The following is a 24526-nucleotide window of genomic DNA, read 5'->3' as shown; positions in this document are numbered from 1 at the left end:
CACAGCAGACACTGGTATGGAGCAGGGAGCAGAGCCGTGGGCACGAGGGTGAGCGATTGCAGGGAGCCGGGGGAGGGATGCCAGGAGCCCATGGTGGGTGCAATGGGATCAGCCAACACAAGCTATGAAGCCGGGACCCACTAGCACTCAGAGGGGCCGCCCCGGTGGTGGGTCTGGACAGCACCGAGCGCGGCAGTTACACCGCACGGTGCCACGGACCCAGAGCGGCCTGCCCTCGTTACAGGGCCCCGGGTGACATCGAGCACGAAAACGTGGCCCCAGGGCTGCCAGCAGAGCTCAGCGCCCGTGAGGGGGAGCGGGAGGGGCTGCAGACCAGCCCGACACGGGCACTCGGGGTGCTCAGGGCGTGTCCTGGGTGCAGGAAGGGCGGCGGGGCGGGGGGGGCTTCGGCCCGGGGCGCAGCCGGTCTCTCCCGCGCAGCCGTGTCTGCAGCTCCGCGGGCGCCTTGCAGGTGGGGAAACTGAGGCACGACGGGGGGAGCCACTTGCCCGATGTCCGGCCCCGCTGCAGCAGGCGGGGGGAAGATGACCCCCCCCAATACTCGGAGCCGGGGGGGCGTCCCTGGCCACGTGTTGCGCCCCCTCCCCCTGCAGCAGCAACAGCAGCGCGCGCGCCAGGCCCAGGGGCCGCACGCGCCAGAGGCCCTAGCTCCCCTCTCGCCTCTGCGCATGCGCGCCCCCGCGGCGAGCCGCGCGCCCCCCCTTCCCCGTACCCCCGCGCGCCCTGCCTCTGCCGCGCGCTCGCCCATCAGCCCGGCCCCGCTCCGCGGCCGCCCGTTCCCCAGCCCCCACCGAGCGCGCGCGCGGCGCGGCCCTCACCTCACACCAACAGCCACAGCGAGGGCGGGCGAAAAAAAAGAGAGCGGAGCACCCTGGGGCTGCCTTATATACGGCACGGGAAAGGCTCCGCCCTCGGGCGCTTCAGCCAATGGCAGGGCGCCACCGGGTCCCGCTGGCCAATGGAAGGGAGGCGCTTCGCGCCGCCCGCTGGCCAATGACTGAACGCTCCCGGGGTCATAGAGAGAGATTCCTAGAGCGTCGTAGGCGCGTGGGAGAGTGTTGGGGGGCGGCCATTGCTGGGGGGGCGAACCCCCTTCCCGTCCCGGGGGGGCGGCCATTGCTGGGGGGGGCGAACCCCCTTCCCGTCCCGGCCATTGCTGGGGCGAACCCCCTTCCCGGGGGGGGCCGCCATTGCTGGGGGGGGCGAACCCCCTTCCCGTCCCGGGGAGGGAGCGGCTATTATACTGGCACAGGGGCCATGACCATCAACACTGGAGATAATTCGCCCCCCCCCCCCACTGACACCTGTCCCCTTTTGCTGCCCAGCGACCATTGATGTAGGTCAATATCTCCAGTCTCGGTGTCTCTGCTGTTTGCTTGACCCCCTAACTTCAGCCTCCAGGTGCCGTTTCCACTGGGGCTGGCTCCAGTGTGTCGTTCCCCCGGACCCGATCGAGGCTTCGTAGGGCTGTTATTGCTAATATTTGTGTGTCGGAGACAGAGCCTGCGCGGGGCTACGTCCTTTCCGGACAGTCGAGGAGAGATGGGAAGTCACAGTCAAAGGACACACAGACAGACAGGTAGTTGAGGGTGAAGGGGAAAACAGTGCGAATCTTGTACAAGTCAATACAACAGAAAAGGCGTTGCAGTAATACTGCTTGTTACCGTTATGTGTGTTATAGCGGCGTCAGGCGCTGCACAGATGCAGGTGTAGACCGTCCCTGCCCAGCTGAGATCAGGGCCCTGTCGTGCTGGGCGCTACACAGTTCCAGTGGGAGACAGGCCCTGCCAAGCTGAGATCCCTGCCCTGTTGTGCCGGGGGAAGCAGAGGCAAGAGCAGGGAATAGATCCCATGACTCCTATCCCAAACCAGTTCCCTAGCCAGCGGAGCAGTGCTTCCCTGACTTTTCACTAAGGCAACCCATCTAGAATCTCCCTGCGACCCACTGGTGGGTGGACCCTGGTTGGGAAACAATTCCCTCTGTATGGCCCGTGCGGCTAGTCCTGCTCCCCATGAAACCCACAGGGGTTTTGCTCTTGAATTCAGTGGGAGCAGAGTGAAACCTCGCAAACCGGAGCCCGATCCATGGGACCAGGTCCCCAGCTGACGTAAATCGGCCTAGCTCCAGAGAAGTCACCAGCTGGAGAACTGACCTATCAATGGGTGTTTCCCTGCTGATTTTTGTGGGCATTGCATAGGGACCTTGGTTGAATTAATTGGTGCTTGGCGCGCACGCGGGCAGTCTGATCCCTGCAGGAAGTGAAGTGGAGTCGATGGAGCAGCACCAGGGGTGGGATGTGTCCGGGCTAGTTTATTTTAATTGCCAACCGACCATGGCCTGTAGATCATAGACTAGCTCCATCCAGATGGAGCCGCAGCGTGGTTGGCCAGGGTGCCTGGCATCACATGGGAGGTGCCCAGCGTGTGTGGGGTCCCTAGCATGGCCACCCTTGGGGTGGGATTGAGATCAACTAGCAAAGAAAACATTGGAAGCCGTTGAGTGAGGGCTTGCAAACACCGGATCCCTCCCACCTCCTCCATCTCACGCCAAAACTTTCGCAGGGTTTGTGTCTGTCTTAGGGGAAGTTTAGGAGAAAAAAAGCAGGATGAAAAAGGCAGCAGAAAGGTGGAGAGAGAGGGACCCTCTCAATGGAAACGGACAACGGAACCGGAGTGGAGAGAATAATGTTAATGAATCCTCCACCCCAGGCCTGAGTCTGATTGCGTGGATTTTATACTGGTCTAGCTGAGATCAGAACCCGGCCCTGCCCCCATTGCAATAAGGGGTGACTTTGGATTGACCCCAGGGGGCTGAGGTCAGAACCTGGCCCTGGTCCCATTGCAGTGAGGGGTGACTCTGGATTGACCCCAGGGGGCTGAGATCAGAACCTGGCCCTGCCCCCATTGTAATGAGGGGTGACTCTGGATTGACCCCAGGGGGCTGAGATCAGAACCTGGCCCTGCTCCCATTGCAATGAGGGGTGACTAATCTGAAGGGCCCTGTGTCTGTGGCCCTTTGAGGTCTGGCCAGTTCTCCTTGGCCCGTTCCATCCTGGACACGGCCCATGGCTGGCAGCCCAGGCTGAGCCGGTAGCCAGTAAATCTCCCTTTTCATTGGACACTTTCACAGGGGAAGCCAGCAAGTGCCCAGCCACCACAAATGGCAGAGAATTAAGCTGCTGATTTATTGGGTGTTTTTCTCCTAACCTGGTGTTTGTGTGAGAAGCCAACTGTGCTGAACTCCCAGCCTCCCCGATCTAACCACTAGAACACCCCACCCCTCCCAGAGCTGGGGAGAGAACCCAGGAGTCCTGGCTCCCAGCCTCCCCGATCTAACCACTAGACCCCACTCCCCTTCCAGAGCCAGGAGTGGAGTGAGATGCAGACAGGCAGTAGCAGGTGGTATTTGTCTGTGTCCAGCCAGTGTGGGGGAGTGTCTGTGTGTTGGGGGGGCGTGTGTGTGTGTTTGGCGGCTGTTTTCTTCATGTGCACCTGGGGTGAGGGGAGCAGGTTTGTGTGTCTCCTATGTGTGTGGGAATGTTTGTAGCTATGTGTGGGGGCATCTCTGGCTGTGGGTGCTCAGGTTTGCGGGGGTGCATCTGTGTGTGTTTGGGTGTATCTCTGGGTGTGTATTTGGCCTTGTAGGTCCATGCATACATGCATGTGTGTGTGTTTTGGTTGTTTGTGCATGTGTGCGTGAGTATGTGGGGTTGTGTGTGTGTGTCTCTGTGTTTGGGGTTCGGAGTTGGTGTGTGTGTGTTTGAGATTGTATATGTGTGGGGTTGTGTGTCTGTGTGTTTGGGGTTGTGTGTATTTGTGTCTGTGTGGTTGGGGGGGTGTCTGTGTGGTTGGGGTTGTGTGTTTGGGGATGTGTGTGTGTGTGTCTGTGTGGTTGTGGGTGGATGTGACTGTGGTTGGGGATGTGTGTGCTTGTGTGGTTGGGGTTGGGTGTGCTTGTGTGGTGGGGGTGTCTAGACTGTGTGTGTGCGCGAGTCTGTCTGTTGCAATGATGACATCACATTCCTCTCATCTCCCCCGCCGCTCCCCATCTCGAATCCGACTCAGCTCCCCGGGGTGTCTCAGCTCAGCGATCCCCTGGGGTGGCACCCTGAGGGGCTGAACAGTGGAGCTGCGGGTTCTGTGCTACCCACACAGCATCATTGGGGGCGGGGGCTGTGATAGGGGCCGGGGCAAAGTGGGACCCCAGCAGAGGAGGGCTGTAGGGTGGAGGGGAGGGGATCCCAGCAGAGGAGGGGTTGTGAGGTGGAGGAATCCCAGTGGGGAGGGAGGAGGATCCCAGCAGAGGGGAGGTTGTGGGGTGAAGGGGATCCCAGCGGAGGGTACTGGGAGGGGAGGATCCCAGCAGGGGGCTGTGGGGTGGAGGGTGGGTGGATCTCAGCAGATGGGGGCTGTGGGGTGAGGGGATCCCAGTGGGGGGGTTGTGAGGGGATCAGGATACCAGTGGGGGTTGTGAGGTGAAGGGAAGGAGGGCTGTGGGGTGGGGAGGATCCCAGCAGAGAAGGTGGAGGGTGGGTGGATCCCAGCAGAGGGGCTGTGGGGTGAGGGAGGATCCTAGCGCGGGGGCTGGAAGGAGGGGAGGATCACAGCAGGGAAGGCTGTGGGGTGGAGGGATGGGTGGATCCCAGCGGGGCGGGTCAGTGGGGTGAGGGGATCCCAGCGGGGGCTGTGGGGATCAGGATCCCAGCGGGGGGCGGGCTGTGGGGTGAGGGGGATCCCAGTGGGGGGAGGGGCTGTGAGGGGATCAGGATCTCAATGGGGGGGGCGGGGCTGTGGGGTGAGAGGGATCCCAGCCGGGGGGGGGGGGGGCTGTGAGACACTATGATAGTGTGACTGATTATGTCTGTGTGACACTGTGTGTGTGTGTGTGTGTGTTAGTCTGGGTGTATGTGTGAAAGAGAGACTATGTCTGGGTATATGGAACTTTGCATGTGTGTGTAACTGTGTGTGTGTGTTTGTGAGAAAGAGAGACTGTCTGGGTATGTGAAACTGTGTGTGCGGCATTAAGTCGGTTTAACACTGCTAAAATCGGTTTAAACGCGTAGTGTAGACTAGGCCTGTGTGTGACTGATTATGTTTGTGTGACACTGTGCACATGTGACTGTGTGTGTGTGAAGGAGAGAGAGAGAGACTGTGTCTGAGTATGTGTGACAATGCCTGTGTGTGTCTATATATGACACTGTGTGCATGACTCTGTGTGTGTGTGTGTGTGTGTGAGTGAGAGAGTGTGTGTGTGTGTGTATGTGTGTGTGTCCAGGTATGTGAAACTCTGTGATACTATGTGTGTGCATTAGAAACTGAGAGTCTGGATTTGTGAAACTCTGTGTGACTGTGTGTGTGAAGTGCCTTTGTGTGTGTGTCCATGTGTGACACTGTGTGTGTGACTGTATTTGTGTGACACTGTGTGAGCCTGGGTATGTGAGACTGTGTCTTTGTGTTAGTGTGTATGTGCATGTGTCCGTATGTGACAATGTGTGTGTGTCTAGGTACGCGATACTGTGTGTGGCTGTGTTTGCATGATATTGTGTGTCTGGGTACATGATACTGTGTATGAAACTCTGTGTGTGTGAAACTGAGGATGTCTGAGACACCATGTGTGTCTGTGCACATGGCATTGTGTGTAATTGTGTACTTAGACTGTAATCTCCTTAGGGCACACGCCAGCATTTCAGTCTATGGATCTATACAGCACCCCGCACGATGGGGTCTGGTCCCTGCCTGGGGCCACTGGACACGACTGCAACAAAAACAGTAAATATGTGTTTTTGTGACGTACACACACACCTCACTGTATTCGTGTGTGTGAGACATGTGTATGTGATACACTGTGAGACCTCACGCGCACATGTGGCAGCATGGGTTTGTGTGGGAGCCATTGTGAGTATGTAGGAGACATGGTGTTGTGTCATTCTGTGTGTGTGATGCTCTGTGTGTGTAGGAGACATCACATGGACATGTTTGCATGTGAGAGTGTCAATGTGTGTATGAGCTGCATGTGTGACACTGTGTGTAGAGCCAAGTGTGCGTAACACTCAGTGAGTGTATGAGCTCTGTGTGTGACACTGTCAGTGTGTGTATGAGTGACAGTGTATGTGCAAGCTTTGTGTGTGTTGACACTGTCAGTGTGTGTGTGAGCCACATGTGTGACAGTATGTGTGCAAGCCGTGTATGAGAGAGAGAGAGAGACAGGGTGTGTATGAGTTGTGTGTGTGTGTGTGCAAGCCGTATATGTGTGTGTATGAAACTGTCAGTGTGTGTATGAGCCATGTGTGTACCTGACACTGTCAGGGTGTGTGCAAGCCATGTGGGTATGTGACAGTGTGTGTATGAGCTGTGTGTGTGCGAGCTGTGTGTGTATCTGACACTGTCAGGGTGTGTGCAAGCCATGTGTGTATCTGACACTGTCAGGGTGTGTGCAAGCCGTGTGTGTGACAGTGTGTGTGTGAGCCATATGTTTATGTGACACTGTCGGTGTGTGTGCGTCTGTGTGTGTGTGTGTGTGTGGCCCATGTGACACTGTGTGTGTTTACGCATGACACCTCTTTTTCCCCCACCTTGGCTTGGGGAATCCCCTGGCAGCTCCCCCCACACCCTGCACCCCCAAACTCCACCCTCTCCCCAAAATACCCCCCCCACACACACACACCCTCCCTCCCCATCCCTCTCCCACAGTGCCCTACTGCTGCTAAGGCTGGTACCAGGGAGAAGGTAACCATGGAGACGCTCCCCCCCTCCATCTCCTGCATCTCTCCGCCCTCCCCCTCTCCCTTCCTCTCTCCTTTCTTTGGGCTTCTGGCCCTGACGGACAGCTCCCGGGCCCAATCGGCGAGCCCGGCGGCGGGGCGGGGGGGGGGGTGTCTGTCCGAGGGGGTGGGGCTTGTCTCCATCAATTCCAGCCGCCCAGCTCCCTAGCCAGGCGGATGCTGAAATCAGCCCGCCTCCCATTGGATTTGATCCTCCTTTTCTTCTCCTCTTCCCCCCCTTCCACTTCCCCGCCCCCCCCACCCCGGCAAAGCGGGTGGAAAACCCAGACGTCTGCCCGGATCTCCCCCCCTCCCTGTTTTCCTTTCCACCCTGCATCCCACCCTCCCCAATTCTCCTCCTCCCCCCATCTATTGTTGGCATGGGCATAACCCGCATCTGATCCTTTCTATTGCTTGGCCGCTGCCAGCCCTCCGCTGGGCGGATTGGCCCCTTCCCTCCTTCCCCTTGGAGCCCTGAGGCGGAGGAAGGAAGGAAGATGCTCCGGGATGAAAAGCAGGTAGCAGCTGAGGCCAGGCCGGCCCATCTTCCCGGCGATGCGAAGCCGGGGTGCCCTCCGGCCCGGGTCCCCCTCGCCCCTTCGGATGCGTGAAAGCCACCGGGCGCGCCCCCCCTGTCCCGCGCACCTGCCCCGTTTCAGGCGGCGTGGCCCGCGCCTGGCTTCCCTCCCCCGGGTCCCCCCTGTTCCCCCCCCGGACCTAGGCCGTCTCCCCGCCGGTGGCCCCCGCCGATCGATGCCCGCCGAGCCCCAACAATGCTAAGGCAGGGGCCCGTCGTCCTGCTGGCCGCCTCCATGTCGTATTTCAACCCGGACAGAGCGTTAGCCGCGCCGCTGGAGAACGGTGAGCACCCGGGCCTGGACGGCCTCCCTGGAGTCTGGGCACGTGGAGGGGACAGGTCTCCGGGCAGATCGCCCCCCCCCCCGATCCTTCCACCTCTCCATCGCTTCCTTCATCCCTTCCGTCACTGTAACCGGCTTACCGTTCCTCCTCAATCCCTTCCTTCGCTCTAACCTGCTTTTCATTCCTCCTTCATCTCTTCTTTCGCTCCCTCCATCTGCAACCCCTTCCTCCTTCATCCCTCCACCGTCCCCTTCCTCCTGCATCCCTCCCTTCGCTCCATCCCTGCACTGTCCCCTTCCTCTTTCATCCCTTCCTTCACTCCCTCGGTCATCCCCTTCCTCCTTCATCCCTCCACCGTCCCCTTCCTCCTCCAGGCCTCCCTTCACTCCCTCCATCCTCTGTCCCCTTCCTCCTTCATCCCTTCCTTCGCTCCATGCCTCCCCCGTCCCCTTCCTGCACTCCATCCCTCCGCTGTCCCCTTCCTCCTCCATCTGCCGTCCCTTTCCTCTTTCATCCCTTCCTTCGCTCCATGCCTCCGCCGTCCCCTTCCTCTTTCATCCCTTCCTTCGCTCCATGCCTCCACCGTCCCCTTCCTCCTCAATCCCTTTGCTCCCTCTCTCCACCGTCCCCTTCCTCCTCCCTCCGCCATCCCCTTCCTCCTTCATCCCTCCGCCATCCCCTTCCTCCTTCACTCCCTCCATCCTCTATCCCCTTCCTCTTTCATCCCTTCCTTCACTCCCTCTGCCATCCCCTTCCTCCTTCATCCCTCTACCGTCCCCTTCCTCCTCCATCCCTCCCTTTGCTCCCTCCATCCCCTTCATCTCTCCGTCGTCCCCTTCCTCCTTCATCCCTTCCTTCGCTCCCTCCCTGCCGTGTCCCATTTCTCTTTCCTTAGCTCTATTCCACCTGCTTTCCACCCCTCCATAGGGCACCTCCTGTTGGCACACCCTTCCCCTCTGCTGAAACTTCCCCGTCGTGTCCAGTGTCGTGTGGGGGGCTGGATCGGGATGGGGGTTTTCCTCCCCCTGTAAGTTTCTCTCCTTAGGTGGCCGGGCCCGTCCCCTCCACACAGCGGATTAGTCAGTCCCGGGCTAGTGACGTGTTTGTGTGGCTGCAGGAGGGTAGGGGATGGGGTGTTAGGAGTTGGGGCGCTGGGGAGAGGTCCATGTTTATGGTGGCTGGGCCTGTTGGGCCGCTGATCTGTGGAGCCCAGGCATGACGAGTTTGTGGGACTTGAGCCTGGTTGAGGGGAAGGGCTGGGTCCAGTCCCGGAGGTGTTTGGGGGCGGTTCTGGGCCGAGTTTCGGGAGAGGTAATTTGGGGTGCAAGAGCTGCTGGCCTGATGCCCAGTGGGTGAGTTGCAGCCAGTGTCTCGGCCTGGTTACTAGTGGGGCAGTTCGGGGTCAAGGCCCAATTCCTACTCAGTGATTTGGGGAGGGGTCTTGGCCCAGTTCCTGATGGGTGAATTCGGAGGAGTCTGTCGGTCCCCGCTCGATACCCATCCATCCATCCCTCGCCCCCTCCCCAAATCGTGCATTTGCCACGAATTACCGTTTCAGCTGGGGCTGGGCGTTATTTGCCCTGTAATGCCCGGAACTGGTCGCTGTTCCGATGGGGTTTTCCTCACAGAGCTCAATCAAGACAGTCATCTCAGCACCACACAAGGGATCCCTGTATAACCAACCCCCGTGCCCGCCCCAGAGGGGCTGCATCTCAGTGCCGGGCGGGTTCTTACTCTCATTTCTCTCTCCCCTAGATGGTCTGTCCCAAGGCCGGTTCCCTCTTGCCCCCCCGTATGCCGTGGTCTTGATCTCCTGTTCGGGTCTCCTGGCCTTCGTCTTCCTCCTCCTCACCTGCCTGTGCTGCAAACGGGGCGATGTCGGCTTCAAGGTGAGAGGCGGCTGGGGCTGGGGAGGAGCACGGCTGGGTGTCACAGGGTGCACTGGCCCTTTAAGGGAAAACCACACGCCTAGAACATCCCTGTTCTGACTCCAGGACCACCTGCCTTCTGCCCCTGGGATTTGTGGTTCCCAGGCCATGTGCCTAGAGAGACATAGACCCTAGAATGGATATCCCAGGTCCTCATGCATCCCTGTCTGTCTGCGCCCTGCAGGAGTTTGAGAACCCGGATGGGGAGGAGTATTCGGGGGAATACACGCCACCCGCTGAGGAGACCTCATCATCCCAGTCCATCCCAGACGTCTACATCCTGCCGCTCTCTGAGGTCTCGCTCCCCGCTCCCAACCAGCAGATGCCCAAGACAGGTAGGGGACATGCTTGTCTCCCAGCTGGGTGTGACACATGCCTGGACTGTGGGGATGGGGTGGATTGGAAAACCAGATTCTAGGTTGTCCAGTGGGAATGGGCTGTGTTAGGTTGGTTCTAGGCTAGTCAGAGGGGACTGGGACGCTCTGGTTCTGGGTTAGTCAATGCACACAGGGAAGTTCTGGTTCTAGACTAGTCTATGGAGGCAGGGAGGCTCTGGTTATAGGCTAGTCAGTGGGATTGGTGGTACTGGTTCTAAGTTAGTCCATGGGGAGGCACTGGTTCTAGACTGCTCAACTGGGATGTGGTGACTTTTGTTTTAGGTAGTTGACAGGAATGAGAAAGCTCTGGTTCTAGGCTAATCAACATGAAGAGGTGATTCTGGTCAGTGGAGATGGACTGACTCTGTTTCCAGGCTAGCCAATGGGGATGGACTGGCTCTGGAAATAAGGTTCTAAGCCAGGGGTGGCCAACGTGTGGCTCCGGAGCCGCATGCGACTCTTCATAAGTTAATATGCGGCTCCTGGGATAGGCACCGACTCTGGGGCTGGAGCTATAGATGCCAACTTTCCAATGTGTCAGGGAGTGCTCAGTGCTCAGCCCCTGCTCTGCCCCAGGCCCTGCCCCCACTCCACCCCTTCCCGCCCCCACCCCTGAGCCTGCCATGCCCTCACTCTGCCCCCCCTCCCCACCAGAGCCTCCTGCGCACCGGGTAACAGCTGATCACGGTGGGCAGGAGGAGTGGGGAGGGAGCGGGAGACACTGATTGGTGGGGCTGCCAGGGGGCAGGAGGCACCGCAGGTTGGAGTGGAGGGAGCTGACGGGGGGCTGCTGACATATTACTGTGGCTCTTTGGCAATGTACATTGGTAAATTCTGGCTCCTTCTCCGGCTCAGGCTGGCCGTCCCTGTTCTAAGATAACCAGTGAGAGTTGAGAGATTATTTGTAGACCCACCATTGTGGCTAAAATTACAGTAGAAATCAGGATCTAGATCAGATACTGATGATTTATTAGGTCAAAACTAGACCAGACAAAGGGGCTGAAATGGCTGCAGCCTTGAACTAGGATCTGAGGCACAATGACATTTGATACCACATGCCGGCAAATTAAAGAAGTTTGGGCTGGATGAATGGACTATAAGGTGGATAAAAAGCTGGCTAGATTGTCGGGTTCAACGGGTAATGATCAACGGCTCCATGTCTAGTTGGCAGCCGGTATTGAGCGGAGTGCCCCAAGGGTCGGCCCTGGGGCCGGTTTTGTTCAATATCTTCATTAATGAGCTGGAGGATGGTGTGAATTGCACCCTCAGCAAGTTTGCAGATGACACTAAACTGGGAGGAGTGGTAAATACGCTGGAGGGTAGGAATAGGATACAGAGGGACCTAGACAAATTAGAGGATTGGGCCAAAAGAAATCTGATGAGGTTCAACAAGGACAAGTGCAGAGTCCTGCACTTAGGATGGAAGAATCCCGTGCACTGCTACAGACTAGGGACCAAGTGGCTAAGCAGCAGTTCTACAGAAGAGGACCTAGGGGTTACAGTGGACGAGAAGCTGGATATGAGTCAGCAGTGTGCCTTTGTTGCCAAGAAGGCTAACGGCATTTTGGGCTGTATAAGTAGGGGCATTGCCAGCAGATCGAGGGACGTGATCATTCCCCTCTATTCGGCATTGGTGAGGCCTCATCTGGATACTGTGTCCAGTTTTGGGCCCCACACTACAAGAAGGATGTGGAAAAATTGGAAAGAGTCCAGCGGAGGGCAACAAAAATGATTAGGGGGCTGGAACATATGATTTATGAGGAGAGGCTGAGGGAACTGGGATTGTTTAGTCTGCAGAAGAGAAGAATGAGGGGGGGATTTGATAGCTGCTTTCAACTACCTGAAGGGGGGTTCCAAAGAGGATGGATCTAGACTGTTCTCAATGGTACCAGATGACAGAACAAGGAGTAACGGTCTCAAGTTGCAGTGGGGGAGTTTTAGGTTGGATATTAGGAAAACAAATTTCACTAGGAGGGTGGTGAAGCACTGGAATGGGTTCCCTAGGGAGGTGGTGGAATCTCCTTCCTTAGAGGTTTTTAAGGTCAGGCTTGACAAGACCTGGCTGGGATGATTTAGTTGGGGATTGGTCCTGCATTGAGCAGAGGGTTGGACTAGATGCCTCCTGAGGTCTCTTCCAACTCTGATATTCTATGATTCTATGACATTCAGGATCAGCAGATAGGGCAAAAGACCACAGAACCATGTTCTAGATTACTCAATGAGAATGCAGAAATTCTGGTAACCACATTCCACACTAACCAATGAAGATTCAGTGACTGGAGATCGGGATCTAGAGTAGCCAGTGTAGATGCAGCAAATCAAGAAAATGGGTTCTAGACCAACCAGTGAGGCAGCAGTGACACTATAAAGCAGGCTTTAGACTAACCAAATGTGGAAGTAATGATACTGGGAAAGAGGGTCTAGACTAACAATGTTCTAGCTTAGTTACCCTGGATGCAGAGATACTGGAAATCTCTTTATAGACAAGTGATGTTCTAGATTAACTGGTGTGGACAAAGCAGCTCTGGACACAGTGTTCTAGATTAGTCTATGACACTAGGGTTTTGTTAGAAAAAAATGACCTTAGGTGCAATGACTCTTGCAACCCAATTCTATACCAGTGAGGTTCTAGACACGCAAGTGCAGATGAAGCAACTCTGGAAAGCAAGTTCTAGACCAGCAATCGAGGCATCTGCTCCATTAGAAGCCATGTTCTAGATGACCCAATAGGGATGCAGTGACTCTGGGAACATGGTTCTAGATTAACCAGTGATTCTGGAAGCCGTGTTTCGATGAGCCGATGGCCCAGCCTCCTGGGGGGGCCCTGAAGGAGGATCACGACCTCCTGGTCCCAACTCCTTTCCTGCTGGGAGGAGGGATCGGATGAAAGTGGGTAGGGGGCCATCATGGGAGCTCCCTTCTCCCCGTTGGAGGGGCTGGCAGGGTTCAGCCCCCTCCTCACCCTCCTGTGTCCCCTTCCAGACCTAGTGAAGCATCTGGGCTTGAGCCGGCAGCACCTCAGCTACCTGCAGGAGATCGGGAATGGCTGGTTTGGGAAGGTGAGTGCGTCTCCCCTGCCCCTTCGCTACCTGCTGGCTCGGCCTCTACAGGTGTCACGTCCAGGAAGCACCAACTCCCATCTGGCCCCATGGCAGGCACTGGGCCTTTCCCCTCTAGGGGTGCCAGCTCCTACCCCAGGACTGGGACTGGCTGGCTCTGGGGGGTAGGGGCCCCATTGGGGTGCAGACCCTGCCATATGACCATCAGCTCTGTCTCCTAGGTGATCCTGGGGGAGATCTTCTCAGACTTCACCCCAGCCCAGGTTGTGGTGAAGGAGCTTCGGGTCAGTGCCGGACCCCTGGAGCAGAGGAAGTTCCTGTCGGAGGCTCAGCCCTATCGGTAATTAGGGGATGGGGGCACCCCAGAAGTGGCTGCATCTGAGCACCGGGCGAGGGGGTCATAGAATATCAGGGTTGGAAGGGACCTCAGGAGGTCATCTAAGTCCAACCCCCTGCTCAAAGCAGGGCCAATCCCCAGACAGATTTTTACCCCAGTTCCCTAAACAGCCCCCTCAAGGATTGAACTCACAACCCTGGGTTTAGCAGGCTAATGCTCAAGCCACTGAGCTCTCCCTCCCCCAGCCTGCACAGCTGACCCCAGAGGCGGTTACATCTCAGCACTGGGTGAGGGGTCCCCGTATACCCAGCCCTCACGCTCCACCCCAGAAGCAGCCGCATCTCAGCATCCTTAGAGCACAAAGATAAGAGGAGGAAACCTGTATCATGCAGTGGCGTGAAAGCAGCCCAGGGTGGTCCTGCTTCCACCCAGACTTACTGAGATTGTGGGTGAGGCTTGCCAGACCTGTGTTTAAAGCCACAGGGTCAAATGAAAGTCCCACAGCTAAAAATCACACCCCCCCTGCCCGACCCCTCCTTCCCCAGCCCGTCAGTACGGGAGGATCTGGGAAGGGACTGAGGCCGGACGGGGACTGGGAGATCTAGTCACTGGGATTGTTCCCCGCTCCTCTCCGCTGAGGATCCCACAGCGTCCTCCAGCCCTTCAGAAAACTTCCTGCCCCCTGTGGAAAGGGCAGGAGCCTCTCCCCAAATTTTGCGGAGGGGGAAATCGAGGCACACAGGGGAGGGGCTTGCCCAGACCAAGTCATTTTCACAGCTGTCAAGAGAACCCAGGAGTCCTGGCTCCCAGCCCTCTCCCCACTCTAACCACCAGATAGAATGCCGGGATAGAACCCAGGCGTCCGGGTGCTGCTGTTGCCATGAGGAATGACATTGTTTTCTCTCTCTCTGCCCCCTCCCTTTGAAGAAGCCTTCAGCACCCCAACATCCTGCAGTGCCTGGGGCTGTGCACGGAGACCATCCCCTTCCTGCTCATCATGGAGTTCTGCCAGCTGGTGAGCGCGGGCGGGGGCTGCCGTGGGGATGGGGGGGGGGTGAGAGTATGGGCAGCGCTGCCCCCTAGTGGCTGGGCTCAGAACTGCTCTGTGTGTGTGTCCCGCTGCTCCCTGGTGGCTGGGTTTATCACTGCTGTGTGTGTGTGTGCACGCCCTGGTGGCTGGGATCAGAACTCCCTGCTCTCTGTGTGTGTGTGTGTGTGTGTGTCCTGCTGCCCCCTAGTGGCTGGGATCAGAACTGCTCTGTATGTGTAGGTGGGTGGGTGTGTCTCGCTGCTCCCTGGTGGCTGGGTTTATCACTGCCGTGTGGGTGGCTGCATGGGTGGGTTGGTGTGTCCTGCTGGCTGGGATCAGAACTCCCCGCTGTGTGTGTGTGAACGTGTGTGTCCCCTGCTGCCCCCTAGTGGCTGGGCTCAGAACTGCTCTGTGTGTGTGTGTGTGTGTCCCCTGCTGCCTCCTGATGGCCGGGGTCAGAATTCCCCGCTGTGTGTGTGTCCAAGAAGGGAAGTGAGCCCTCTCCTGGGTGCAGTGCACACTGCCGACCTGTGTGTCATAGCCCCATAATGCCGGAAGTGGGTGGGGAGTCTCCACTCCACCACCTGCCGTGGCTGGTGCTAACGAAGCTGGGGGCTCCGAGGTTGCTCCTGATTGCTGGAGAGGTACAGTGGCCCCTGCGGGGTCCCTGGTGCCCCCATCTGTGACCTCCCCCCCATCCCTCCCCCGTCGCCCCAGGGTGACTTGAAGCGCTACCTGCGAGCCCAGTGCCAGGCAGACGGGCTGACCCCCGACCTCCTGACCCGCGACCTCGGCACGCTTCAGCGCATGGCCTATGAGCTCATCCTGGGCCTGCTACACCTGCACAAGAACAACTACATCCACAGGTGAGCGCCCGGACGCCGGGGTTCTCTCCCTGCCGCGGGAGGGGAGGGGATTCGGGGGGTTGGAGCCAGGAGGTGGGGCTGGGCGCCAGGACTCCTGGGTTCTATCCCACCTCCGGGAGGGGAGGGGGATCTAGTGCTTAGAGCAGGGAGGACTGGGGGCCAGGACTCCTGGGTTCTATCCCACCTCTGGCAGGGGAGGGGGATGGTGGGGTTAGAGCAGGGGGTGTCTGGGAGGCAGAGCTCTCCCCAGGGCAGGTGTGACACCGACAGGGGGTTCCATGGGGATGCTGCCTGCCGCTGACTGGGGTCTCCCCACGTTCCCCCACAGCGACCTGGCCCTGCGGAACTGCCTGCTGACCTCTGACCTCACCGTCCGTGTCGGCGACTATGGCCTCTCGCACAACAACTACAAGGTGAGAGCCCCGGGGTGGGGATGGGGCACGGGGCCTGTCCCCTCTAGGGGGCTCCAGTTCCCACCCGGCCCCAGGGCAGGGACTGGCTGGCTCAGGGGGGCAGGGAATGGGGCACAGGGCCTGTCCCCTCTAGGGGGAGCCAGCTCCCATCCAGCCTCGGGGCAGGGACTGGCTGGCTCAGGGGGGTGGGTCTGGGTCACGGGGCCTTTCCCCTCTAGGGGGCGCCAGCTCCCATCCGCCCTCAGAGCAGGGACTGGCTGGCTCAGGGGGGTGGGGAATGGGTCACGGGGCCTTTCCCCTCTAGGGGGCGCCAGCTCCCATCCAGCTTCAGGGCGGGGACTGGCTGGCTCAGGGGATGGGGGGGAGGGTTCCTGCCCAGTGTTGACCCCCCCCCCCCCATGCAGGAGGATTATTACATCACCCCCGACCGGCTGTGGATCCCGCTGCGCTGGGTGGCGCCGGAGCTGCTGGACGAAGTTCACGGGACGCTCGTGGTGGTGGATCAGAGCAAGGAGAGCAACGTCTGGTGAGTCCTGACTGTGTCTCGGTGCCTTCTGCACCCCCGGGCAGCCAGGACCATCCCCAGCCTCAGGGGCAAAGGGTCAGTAAGGGGGAAGCTTTGGGGGGATCGCGGTCCCAGAGCTACCTGTTCCACATGGCTGTTAACCAGCCCCTGCACCCCACCCCAGATGGGCCGCGTCCCAGCATCGGACGAGGGGTCCCCGTATATACAGCCCCACCCCAGAGGTGGCTGCATCTCAGCGCCGGGCAAGGGGTCCCCGTGTACCCAGCCCCCGCGCTCCACCCCAGAGCAGCTGCATCTCAGTGCCGGGCAAGGGGTCCCTGTATACCCGGCTCCTGCACCCCACCGCAGAGGTGGCTGCATCTCATCACCAGGCGAGGGGTCCCCGTGTACCCAGCCCCCGCGCTCCACCCCAGAGCAGCTGCATCTCAGCACCAGGCGAGGGTCCCTGCACTCACCCTGTAACCCTACTCTGCCCAGGTCCCTGGGGGTGACGATGTGGGAGCTGTTTGAATTCGGCAGCCAGCCCTACCGGCACCTGTCCGACGAGGAGGTTCTCGCCTTCGTCATCAAAGAGCAGCAGATGAAGCTGGCCAAGCCGCGCCTGAAGCTGCCCTACTCTGACTACTGGTGAGCACTGGGTCCCCGCCCCACAGCTGCCCCAGCTCCCCGGCAGGTCCCAGTGGGGAGCTGCTGGCCACGACCCTAGCCTGGTACAGCCGCTCCGAAGGGCTGAGGACCACCGGACTCGGTGTGCGCCTGACGGGTTCTTCCATCGCTGACAGCTGCAGGTGGTTCCTGGCTGGGCTGTCGCTGGGGCCTGTCACTGCTCCATTTCTCCCATTCGTCTTGTCCTGCTTTGCTCTGTGTCTGCAGCTGTTGTTTTCTCACTGTTCTTCTTTCTCTCTGACTGTTGTTTTCCAGCTGATCCTCTGCCTCCCTCTCTCTGGCTGTGTTTTTCTCACTGTTCTTCCGTTTCTGACTGTTTTTCTGTCTCCACAGATGTTACTTTCTACCTTTCTGTTGTTGTTTTTTCTGGCTGGTCTGTCTCTGGCTGTTTTTTCCCCTCTTGCTTTTTCTGACTTCTGTTTCTCCAGCTGATGCTTCTGACTGTTCTTCTCTGTCTCTTTGGCTGTTATTTTTGGACTGTTCTCTCTTTGGCTGTTTTCTGACTGTTTTTTCTGTCACTCTTGATTTTTTTTCTGTCTTCTGTTACCAACTGGTCTTCTGACTCTACAGCTGTTATTTTCTTACTGTTGTTCTGCCTCTCTGTCCAGCTGTTCTCCTCTCTGGCTGTTTGTTTTCTCTGTCTCCAGCAGTTCTTCTGTCTCTCTCTGACAGGCTGTTTTTTCCCCCCTGACTGTTCTTCTGTCTCTCTCAAGTGTTTTTTCTGGGTGTTCTTCTGCCTCTTTCTGACAGTTCTCCTGTTTCTTTGGCTGTTACTTTCTGACTGCTCTGTCTGTTTTCTGATTGTTCTGTCTCTTTCTGGCAGTTGTTTTGAAACTGTTCTTTCATCTCTCTCCAGCTGTTTCTCTGTCTCTCCGGCTGTTGTTTTCTGCAGGTCCTCCTGTGTCTCTCTGGCTGTTCTTCAGTCTCTACAGCTAGCTTATTCCTGACCCTTACTCTATCTCTCTGGTGGTTCTTCCACCTCTCCAGCTGTTCTTTTTCCGACTGTTGTTCTCTGACTGTTCTGTCCCTCCCTGCCCTGACCGCCCCGTCTCCCTCCCGTTGCAGGTACGAGGTGATGCAGTCGTGCTGGCTGCCAGCGCCACAGCGCCCCACGCTGGAGGAGCTGCACCTGCAGCTGACCTACCTGCTGACGGAGCGCTGCCACGCGCAGGCGGAGGAGAGTTTCGAGTGGCGCTGGAACGCCCTGAAGCCCAAGCGCTCGCCGGCCGCCTCCCCCCACCGCCGGCGCCGCTCGGAGGAGATCTCGGCCTACCCGCTGCTGGATGGCTTCCAGGGGGCCGACCTGGACGACGTCCTCACGATCACCGAGAGCAGCCGGGGGCTCAACGTCGAGTACATGTGGGAGAAGGCCCGGCTGGGGCGCTGGAAGGCCAGCCCGGCCCCCGGGGCCGCCCCCGCCAGCAACGGCAGCCTGGCCGTGCCCGGCGCCAACCCCTTCTACGAGGCGCCGGCGCGGCAGAGCCTGGAGACGCCCAGCGTGGTCCCAGTGATTAGCGCCCGCAGCCCCTCGGTCAGCAGCGAGTACTACATCCGGCTGGAGGAGCACGGCGAGGGGGAAGGGCCCGCGGGCACCGTCTGCACCCCCAGCCCCGTTTACGAGCGCCAGTACGGGGTGCCCGGCTCCCCGCCGGAGCCCCTCTTCCCTTCCGACTGGGACCCCATCGAAGCGGGCCGGGGCAGCCCCCCGCCCCTGGCCCGGCACCACCTCCCCCACCTCCTGCCGGAGGGGCCGGCAAGCTGGGCCCCCGGTGCCACCAACCCCTTTATCTCGGTGTCCCGGGAGCCGGCCCGGCGCAGCGCCAACCCCTTCCGGGCCGAGATCCAGGAGACCTCGCTGACGGATCCGGCACCGGGGGGCATCTTCCTGGGGGAGTCCCTGCTCCACGTGTACCAGGAGCTGGAGGAGCAGCAGCGTGGCTGGGACTGCGAGGGGCTGGAGGAGCGGGGGGCCGGGGAGACGCTGGCGGGGGACCCCTCGGAGTTCCGCCCCTCGCCCCCCTGGGACCGGGAGCCCTCCCTGATGGAGGAGCAGAGTTCGGCCGGCAGCACGGACGGGGAGGACGCCAGCAGCGGCGGGGGCGGGCGCCGCAACCCCCTGCTCTGCCCGCTCTGCAGCCGGGGCGGGCGCTGCCGCTGCGCCCCGGGCCGGGGGGAGGTCGTGAGCGGCTGGAGCAACCACGCCCCCATCCCCCGGCCCCACCGCGACAGCTACGGCACCGAGGACGACTCCTCCCTTAAGGTGGAGCGGGGCTCCCTGGCCGACTGCCCCATCCTGCTGGGAGAGGGGCCCCCAGGAGCTGGAGAGGGCGGGGCCGGGCCGCTCGGCCCACCCCCTTTAACCGGGGCGCCGCCCCCTCCCTCGGCGTTCTACGACCCACTGATGGGCACGGCCGTGGTGAGCTACGAACTTCAGGACTACCCCAAGCGGGGGGCGGCCGGGCGGCCGCCGGGCTCACCCTTCCCCGGCCTGACCGCCGCCTGCTGCAGCGTCATCGTGCCGGTGGAGATCCCGCCCCTGGCCACGCTGGCGGAGAGTGCCGACGAGGAGACCATCGCCATCGTGCCCGAGGCCGCAGACGGCTTCGCAGCCAGGCCCGAGATCGGCCCGGCCCCGGTGGGCCGGCGGAGGGGCCCGCTGGACTCCGGGGACTCGCTGGACCTCCCATCCAACACCAGCTCCTCCGAGGGCTGCAGCCCGGCCTCCCGCTTCTCCTCGCCAGGCCAGAAGTTCCCCGACAGCGGCTACGAGACGGAGAGCACCTTCTCCCCGGAGCTCCTCGTCCGGGAGCCCGAGGAGGAAGAGGACGGGGAGTCGCCCGGCGAAGGGGATGCTGCCCAACTGCCCCCCACGCCCATCTCGGAGTCCACCAGCGACCTGACGCTGTCGGAGGAGACGCCGGGGACCGAGGAGGAAGCGGGCACGGGGCGGGGGCTGGCCACGACCCACCGGGATTCGGCCTATTTTTCCGACGGCGAGGCAGAGGGGGGCCGGGGGGAGGAGGAGGAGCCGGAGGCGGGGCAGGATGGGGGGCAGCCGGCGCCGGCCAAGGTGGAGGCCGGCTTCGTGGTGCAGGTGTGCAAGGAGCAGCTGCTGGTGTCGCTGCGGGAGAACATCACCCGCAACCTGCTCTGCAACCACCGGGACCCGGGGACCCCGGTGTCCGGGGCCCCAGCTGCCAAGGAGGAGGCCGTGATCCGACTCTGGGCCCTGGAGCCCGAGGGGGCCCGGGGCGCTGGAGACGAGCAGGAAGGGGGCGGCGGGGAGACGGCAGGTGGGCCGCCCCAGGAAAAGGAGGAGGGGGCGGAGAGCGAGGAAGGGCAGCTAGACGGCCAGGAGGTGCCGGAGCTGAGCGGGAAGGCCCCTGTCCCCTGCCCCGAGGGGGCCGACCTGGCATCTGAGCAGCCGCAGCCCCACCTGGACTTCAGCACGGCAGGGAGCCCAGGCAGCGAGGACATCAAAGGTAGGGAGATGCCAGGGGTCGGGGGTTCCATCGGAGGGAGGGGGCAGGGACCGTCTGGGGGGAGGGATGGGGGCCATCTGGGGGGGGGAGCTGTCTGGGGAAGGATTGGGGACCATCTGGAGCGGGAGCTGTCAGGACAGGAGAGGGATCATCTGGGGAGGGTACCTCTGCAGGACAGAGGAAGGGAGGTGTGGGGGGATGGAGGGATGGATGAAGGCCGGGGAGTGGGGGGATGGATGGAGGACTGGGGTAGGGGATGGACGGAGACATGAATGGAGGAGTGGGGATGTCGAGGATGGATGGAGGAGTGGGAGTAGGGGATGGACAGAGGAGTGGGGTGTTGGGGATGGACGGAGGATGGATGACTGGGGTGGGGACGGACAGAGGATGCAGGGGCAGCACGGACAGTGGAAGGGACAGGTGGAGGATGGGGTTGGGAATGGATGGAGGGATGAATGGAGGACTGGGGTGGGGAGATGGATGGAGGTCAGGAGGTGGGGGCATGGATGGAGACTGGGAGGTGTTGGGGATGGACGGAGCACTGGGAGTGGGGATGGACGAAGGGATGGATGGAGGACTGGGGTGGGGAGGGTGGATGGAGGACTAGGGATGTGGGAGGATGGATGGAGAGATGGATGGAGACCAGGAGGTGTGAGGGGCATGGATGGACGGAGGACCAGGGGTGTGGGTGGATGGACAGAGGATGGGGAGGCTGTGGGGAGAGTGGCAGGGATGGATGCGGGGGGATGGATGGAGGCCGGTAGGTGTGGGGGGGATGGATGGACAGAGGATGGGGGGGCAGCAGGAAGAGTGGCAGGGATGGATGCGGGTGGGGTGGGGATGGATGGAGGCCAGTAGGTGTGGGGATGGATGGACAGAGGATGGGGGCAGGGGAGAGTGGCCGGGATGGATGTGGGTGGGGTGGGGATGGATGGAGGCCGGTAGGTGTGGGGATGGATGGACAGAGGATGGGGGCAGGGGAGAGTGGCGGGATGGATGCAGGGGACGGATGGAGGCAGGTAGGGGGGGGGGGGATGGACAGAGGAGGGGGGGGGGAGGTAGGAATGGAGGACGGGGTGCTCACTTCCTCTGACCCTTGAACTTTCACCTCCACCCTTCTCTCACTTCACCTCTCGACCCTGACCTTTGCCCCCCCCGTCCCATCCCCGCCTGCAGCCAAGGTCTCGCGCCTGTCGCTGGCGCTGCCCCCGCTGAGCCTGCAGCCCTTCGCCGGCCCGGGGGGGCGGAAGGGCTGCGGGGGGCTGGCAGCGGAGGAGGAGGGGGCTGGGCGGGGGGCGCTGGGGCCGGGCGAGGAGGAGGAGGAGGATGAGGAGGCGCCGGGTGTCGGGGGCGTCCCCATCGTGGTCAGCGACTCGGACGACGGGCGCAACCTACGCGGGCTGCTCAAGTCCCCGCGCTCGGCCGAGGAGGCTGCCGAGCTGGACCGGAAACGCAAGATGGTGTCCTTCTTCGACGACGTCACCGTCTACCTCTTCGACCAGGTGAGGGCGGGGCCTGCGGGATGGGGGTGGAGCCTGGGGGAGGGGGGGGGGGCCTGCGGGATGGAGGCGGGGCTGGGGTGATGGGTCAGGGCCCAGGAATGGGGAATGGAAACGCAAGATGGTGTCCTTCTTCGACGACGTCACCGTCTACCTCTTCGACCAGGTGAGGGCGGGGCCTGCGGGAGGGGGGGGGGGCCTGCAGGATGGGGTGGAGCCTGGGGATGGGGCGGGCTGGGGTGATGGGTCAGGGCCCAGGAATGAATGGGAACGTAAGATGGTGTCCTCCTTCGACGACTTCACCGTCTACCTCTTCGACCAGGTGAGGGCGGGGCCTGCGGGATGGGGGTGGAGCCTGGGGATGGGGGCGGGGCCTGCGGGCTGGAGGCGGGGCTGGGGTGATAGGTCAGGGCCCAGGAATGGGGAATGGAAACTTAAGAAGGTGTCCTTCTTCAACGACGTCACCGTCTACCTCTAAGACCAGGTGAGTGCGGGTCCTGCAGGATGGGGGTGGGGCCTGGTGGGTGGAGGGCGGGGCCAGGAGAGCAGGGGGTGGAGTCTGGTGTAGGAAGGCGGGGACAAAGAATAGGGAGGAGCCCAGGGTGTGGGAGTGATGGGACGGGGCGGGGCCAGGCTGGGTTGGGCGGGGCCAACACACTCATTCTCCCCCATCTGCTCCTAGGAGACGCCCACCAATGAGCTGAGCTCGCAGAGCGGCCCGGAGGGCGAGGGCGGCACCACCCAGGGCCCCGTGGGGCAGCCTGGCCTTGAGGCCTTCCCGCCCGCCGACGGATTCAGTGAGCCCCGCGCCACGGGGGGGGGGGCAGGGCCAAGCCATCACCAATTATTTCATGGGCTCGTTTGCATATTTTAAAATGCTTGTTTGCATACAGCCATAAACAGCAGCTGCTGGTTGATGCCCCCTTGCCACGGTGCCCCAAGGTGTGGGGAGGAGGGAGCTGAGCCAGAGGGAGGTGGGGGCTCAGGAGGAGATGGGGGGGGGGCTTAGACACAGGCCAGATATCCCCATGGGGAAGGGGGTGTTGGCTGTGCCAACCAATGGGGGAAGGGGCGTTGGCCGCAGCGGGGATCCCTCCCTGGGGAGGGGCCATTGGCAGTGGGGTGGGGCTGGCCCCGCCCCCTCTCACCCTCCCCCTGCCCCCCAGGCGGCAGCTTCGAATGGGACGACGACTTCCCGCTGATGGCCCAGAACCCGTCCTTCGTCTCCATGGTGACGGACCCCAGCTCGGGGGCCCCCCCAACGCCGCCCCCCGCACTGCTCCCGGCCAAGGGGGCAGAGCCCAGCCTGATGGACGCCCTGCGCTTCTCCCGCTTCACCGTCTCCCCCGCCCTCGAGCCCCACCTGGCCCCCCGCGAGGCCGAGCTGGCGCCCACAGCCAGTGAGTGAGACCGGGGCGATGGGGCTGTGGAGCTGATCTGGGGGCAGGATACCGGGGTAGATGGGCCCCTGGGGCTGATCTGGGGGCAGGGAGGAGGCAGGATACCAGGGTAGATGGGCCTGTGGGGCTGATCCAGGGCAGGCAGGGAGGGGGTAGGATACCGGGGTAGATGGGCCTGTGGGGCTGATCCAGGGCAGGCAGGGAGGGGGCAGGATACCAGGGTAGATGGGCCTGTGGGGCTGATCCAGGGCAGGCAGGGAGGGGCAGGATACCGGGGTAGATGGGCCTGTGGGGCTGATCCAGGGCAGGCAGGGAGGGGCAGGATACCGGGGTAGATGGGCCTGTGGGGCTGATCCAGGGCAGGCAGGGAGGGGCAGGATACCGGGGTAGATGGGTCCGTGGGGCTGATCTGAGGACAGGGACGAGGCAGGATACCGGGGTAGATGGGCCCATGGGGCTGATCTGGGGGCAGGGTACTGGGCTGATGGGGCCGTGGGGCTGATCCAGGTCTTTTTGCTCTGACCTTCTGCTCCTCTCTCCTTCTCTTCCAGACCCCATTGAGAACTGAGGCGGGGACCCACCCCCAGCAATCAGAGACTCCATGGGATGGCGCTGGGCCATCGCCCCCCGCGCCCTCACCCCCTAGCCTGGCTGGGAGACGCATGCACCAGGCGTGTTCTGGGGGACACAGAGACTCGGGGGGGGGGGCAAAGCCAGCGTTTTGGGATCCCTCCCCCCCACACAAGGACTTGCTTCTCTGGACAATTTTTTTACAGTGACTCAGCCGCTGGGGGGCAGCCAGGCTGCTGAATGTACCTGCCCCCCAGAGCCCCTCTCTGCCCCTTTCCCCGCACGTGGGAGTTTGCTGTCAAAACTGTCTTGTGCCAAATCCAACCTCGAGGGGCAGCGAGCTACGTAGCGGGGTGGGGGGGCTCAGACTGCCCCCCCCCCAGGACTGGTCCCCCTACCAGTTTAACTCTGTCTCAAGCAAAGGGGGGAAATGCCCCATAACTCATCAGCAATGGGGGGCTCCCCCTAAGCAGCCCTGCCCCCCCCCCACTTTGGAATGTAGGCCCCAAAGCTGCTGCCCGCTTCCCCCTCCTGGCACCAGCTGCCGCCTGACGGATGGACAAGGGGGGGCATCGTTATACAGACACCTTCGTGCCCCCCCCCAGGATGTGTACTGAGGATGGAGCCCCCACCCCCTGCAGCTGGAGATCAGCTGGGGCCCCGGGATTCAGCGGGGAGGGGGAATGGGGGGGTGAGGTGGCTAAGAGTCTGACGCTCGCTGGTTGGTACT

General features: G+C 61.3%; 1 protein-coding gene across 3 annotated transcripts; it reads left to right on the top strand.

The window, feature by feature from the left end:
- The first annotated feature begins 1270 nt into the window (after positions 1-1270).
- Positions 1271-24526, top strand: LOC120388245 (serine/threonine-protein kinase LMTK3-like). Of its 3 annotated transcripts, XM_039509948.1 has the most exons (16): positions 4928-5790; positions 7618-7643; positions 9399-9532; positions 9756-9906; positions 12931-13007; positions 13229-13347; positions 14272-14359; positions 15092-15240; positions 15569-15653; positions 16058-16179; positions 16657-16806; positions 17911-20327; positions 21504-21829; positions 22509-22623; positions 22993-23226; positions 23778-24526. In XM_039509948.1, exons 1-16 carry the CDS (start codon positions 5618-5620, stop codon positions 23792-23794), a joined length of 4383 nt encoding a protein of 1460 aa, XP_039365882.1. In that variant the 5' UTR covers positions 4928-5617; the 3' UTR covers positions 23795-24526. The 3 variants fall into 3 exon arrangements, with proteins under 3 accessions (XP_039365884.1, XP_039365882.1, XP_039365883.1); XM_039509950.1 differs by lacking the exons at positions 4928-5790; positions 7618-7643 and adding an exon at positions 1271-1600; XM_039509949.1 differs by lacking the exon at positions 4928-5790 and having other exon boundaries at positions 7000-7643.

The sequence above is a fragment of the Mauremys reevesii genome, linkage group 22 (genome assembly GCF_016161935.1).
Source record: "Mauremys reevesii isolate NIE-2019 linkage group 22, ASM1616193v1, whole genome shotgun sequence".
Classification (NCBI taxonomy): domain Eukaryota; kingdom Metazoa; phylum Chordata; order Testudines; family Geoemydidae; genus Mauremys; species Mauremys reevesii.
The sequence above is the reverse complement of the archived record's forward strand: the minus strand, read 5'-3'. Positions and strand labels throughout refer to the sequence as shown.

What these genes read in the sequence shown, in the direction of transcription:
- LOC120388245 (XM_039509948.1), top strand. Translation starts at nt 5,618, where the DNA reads ATGTCTGAGACACCATGTGTGTCTGTGCACATGGCATTGTGTGTAATT. An exon ending in GGGGCGATGTCGGCTTCAAG is followed by an intron (nt 9,533 to 9,755) that starts GTGAGAGGCGGC and finishes TGCGCCCTGCAG; the next exon opens with GAGTTTGAGAACCCGGATGG. An exon ending in TCATGGAGTTCTGCCAGCTG is followed by an intron (nt 14,360 to 15,091) that starts GTGAGCGCGGGC and finishes CCGTCGCCCCAG; the next exon opens with GGTGACTTGAAGCGCTACCT.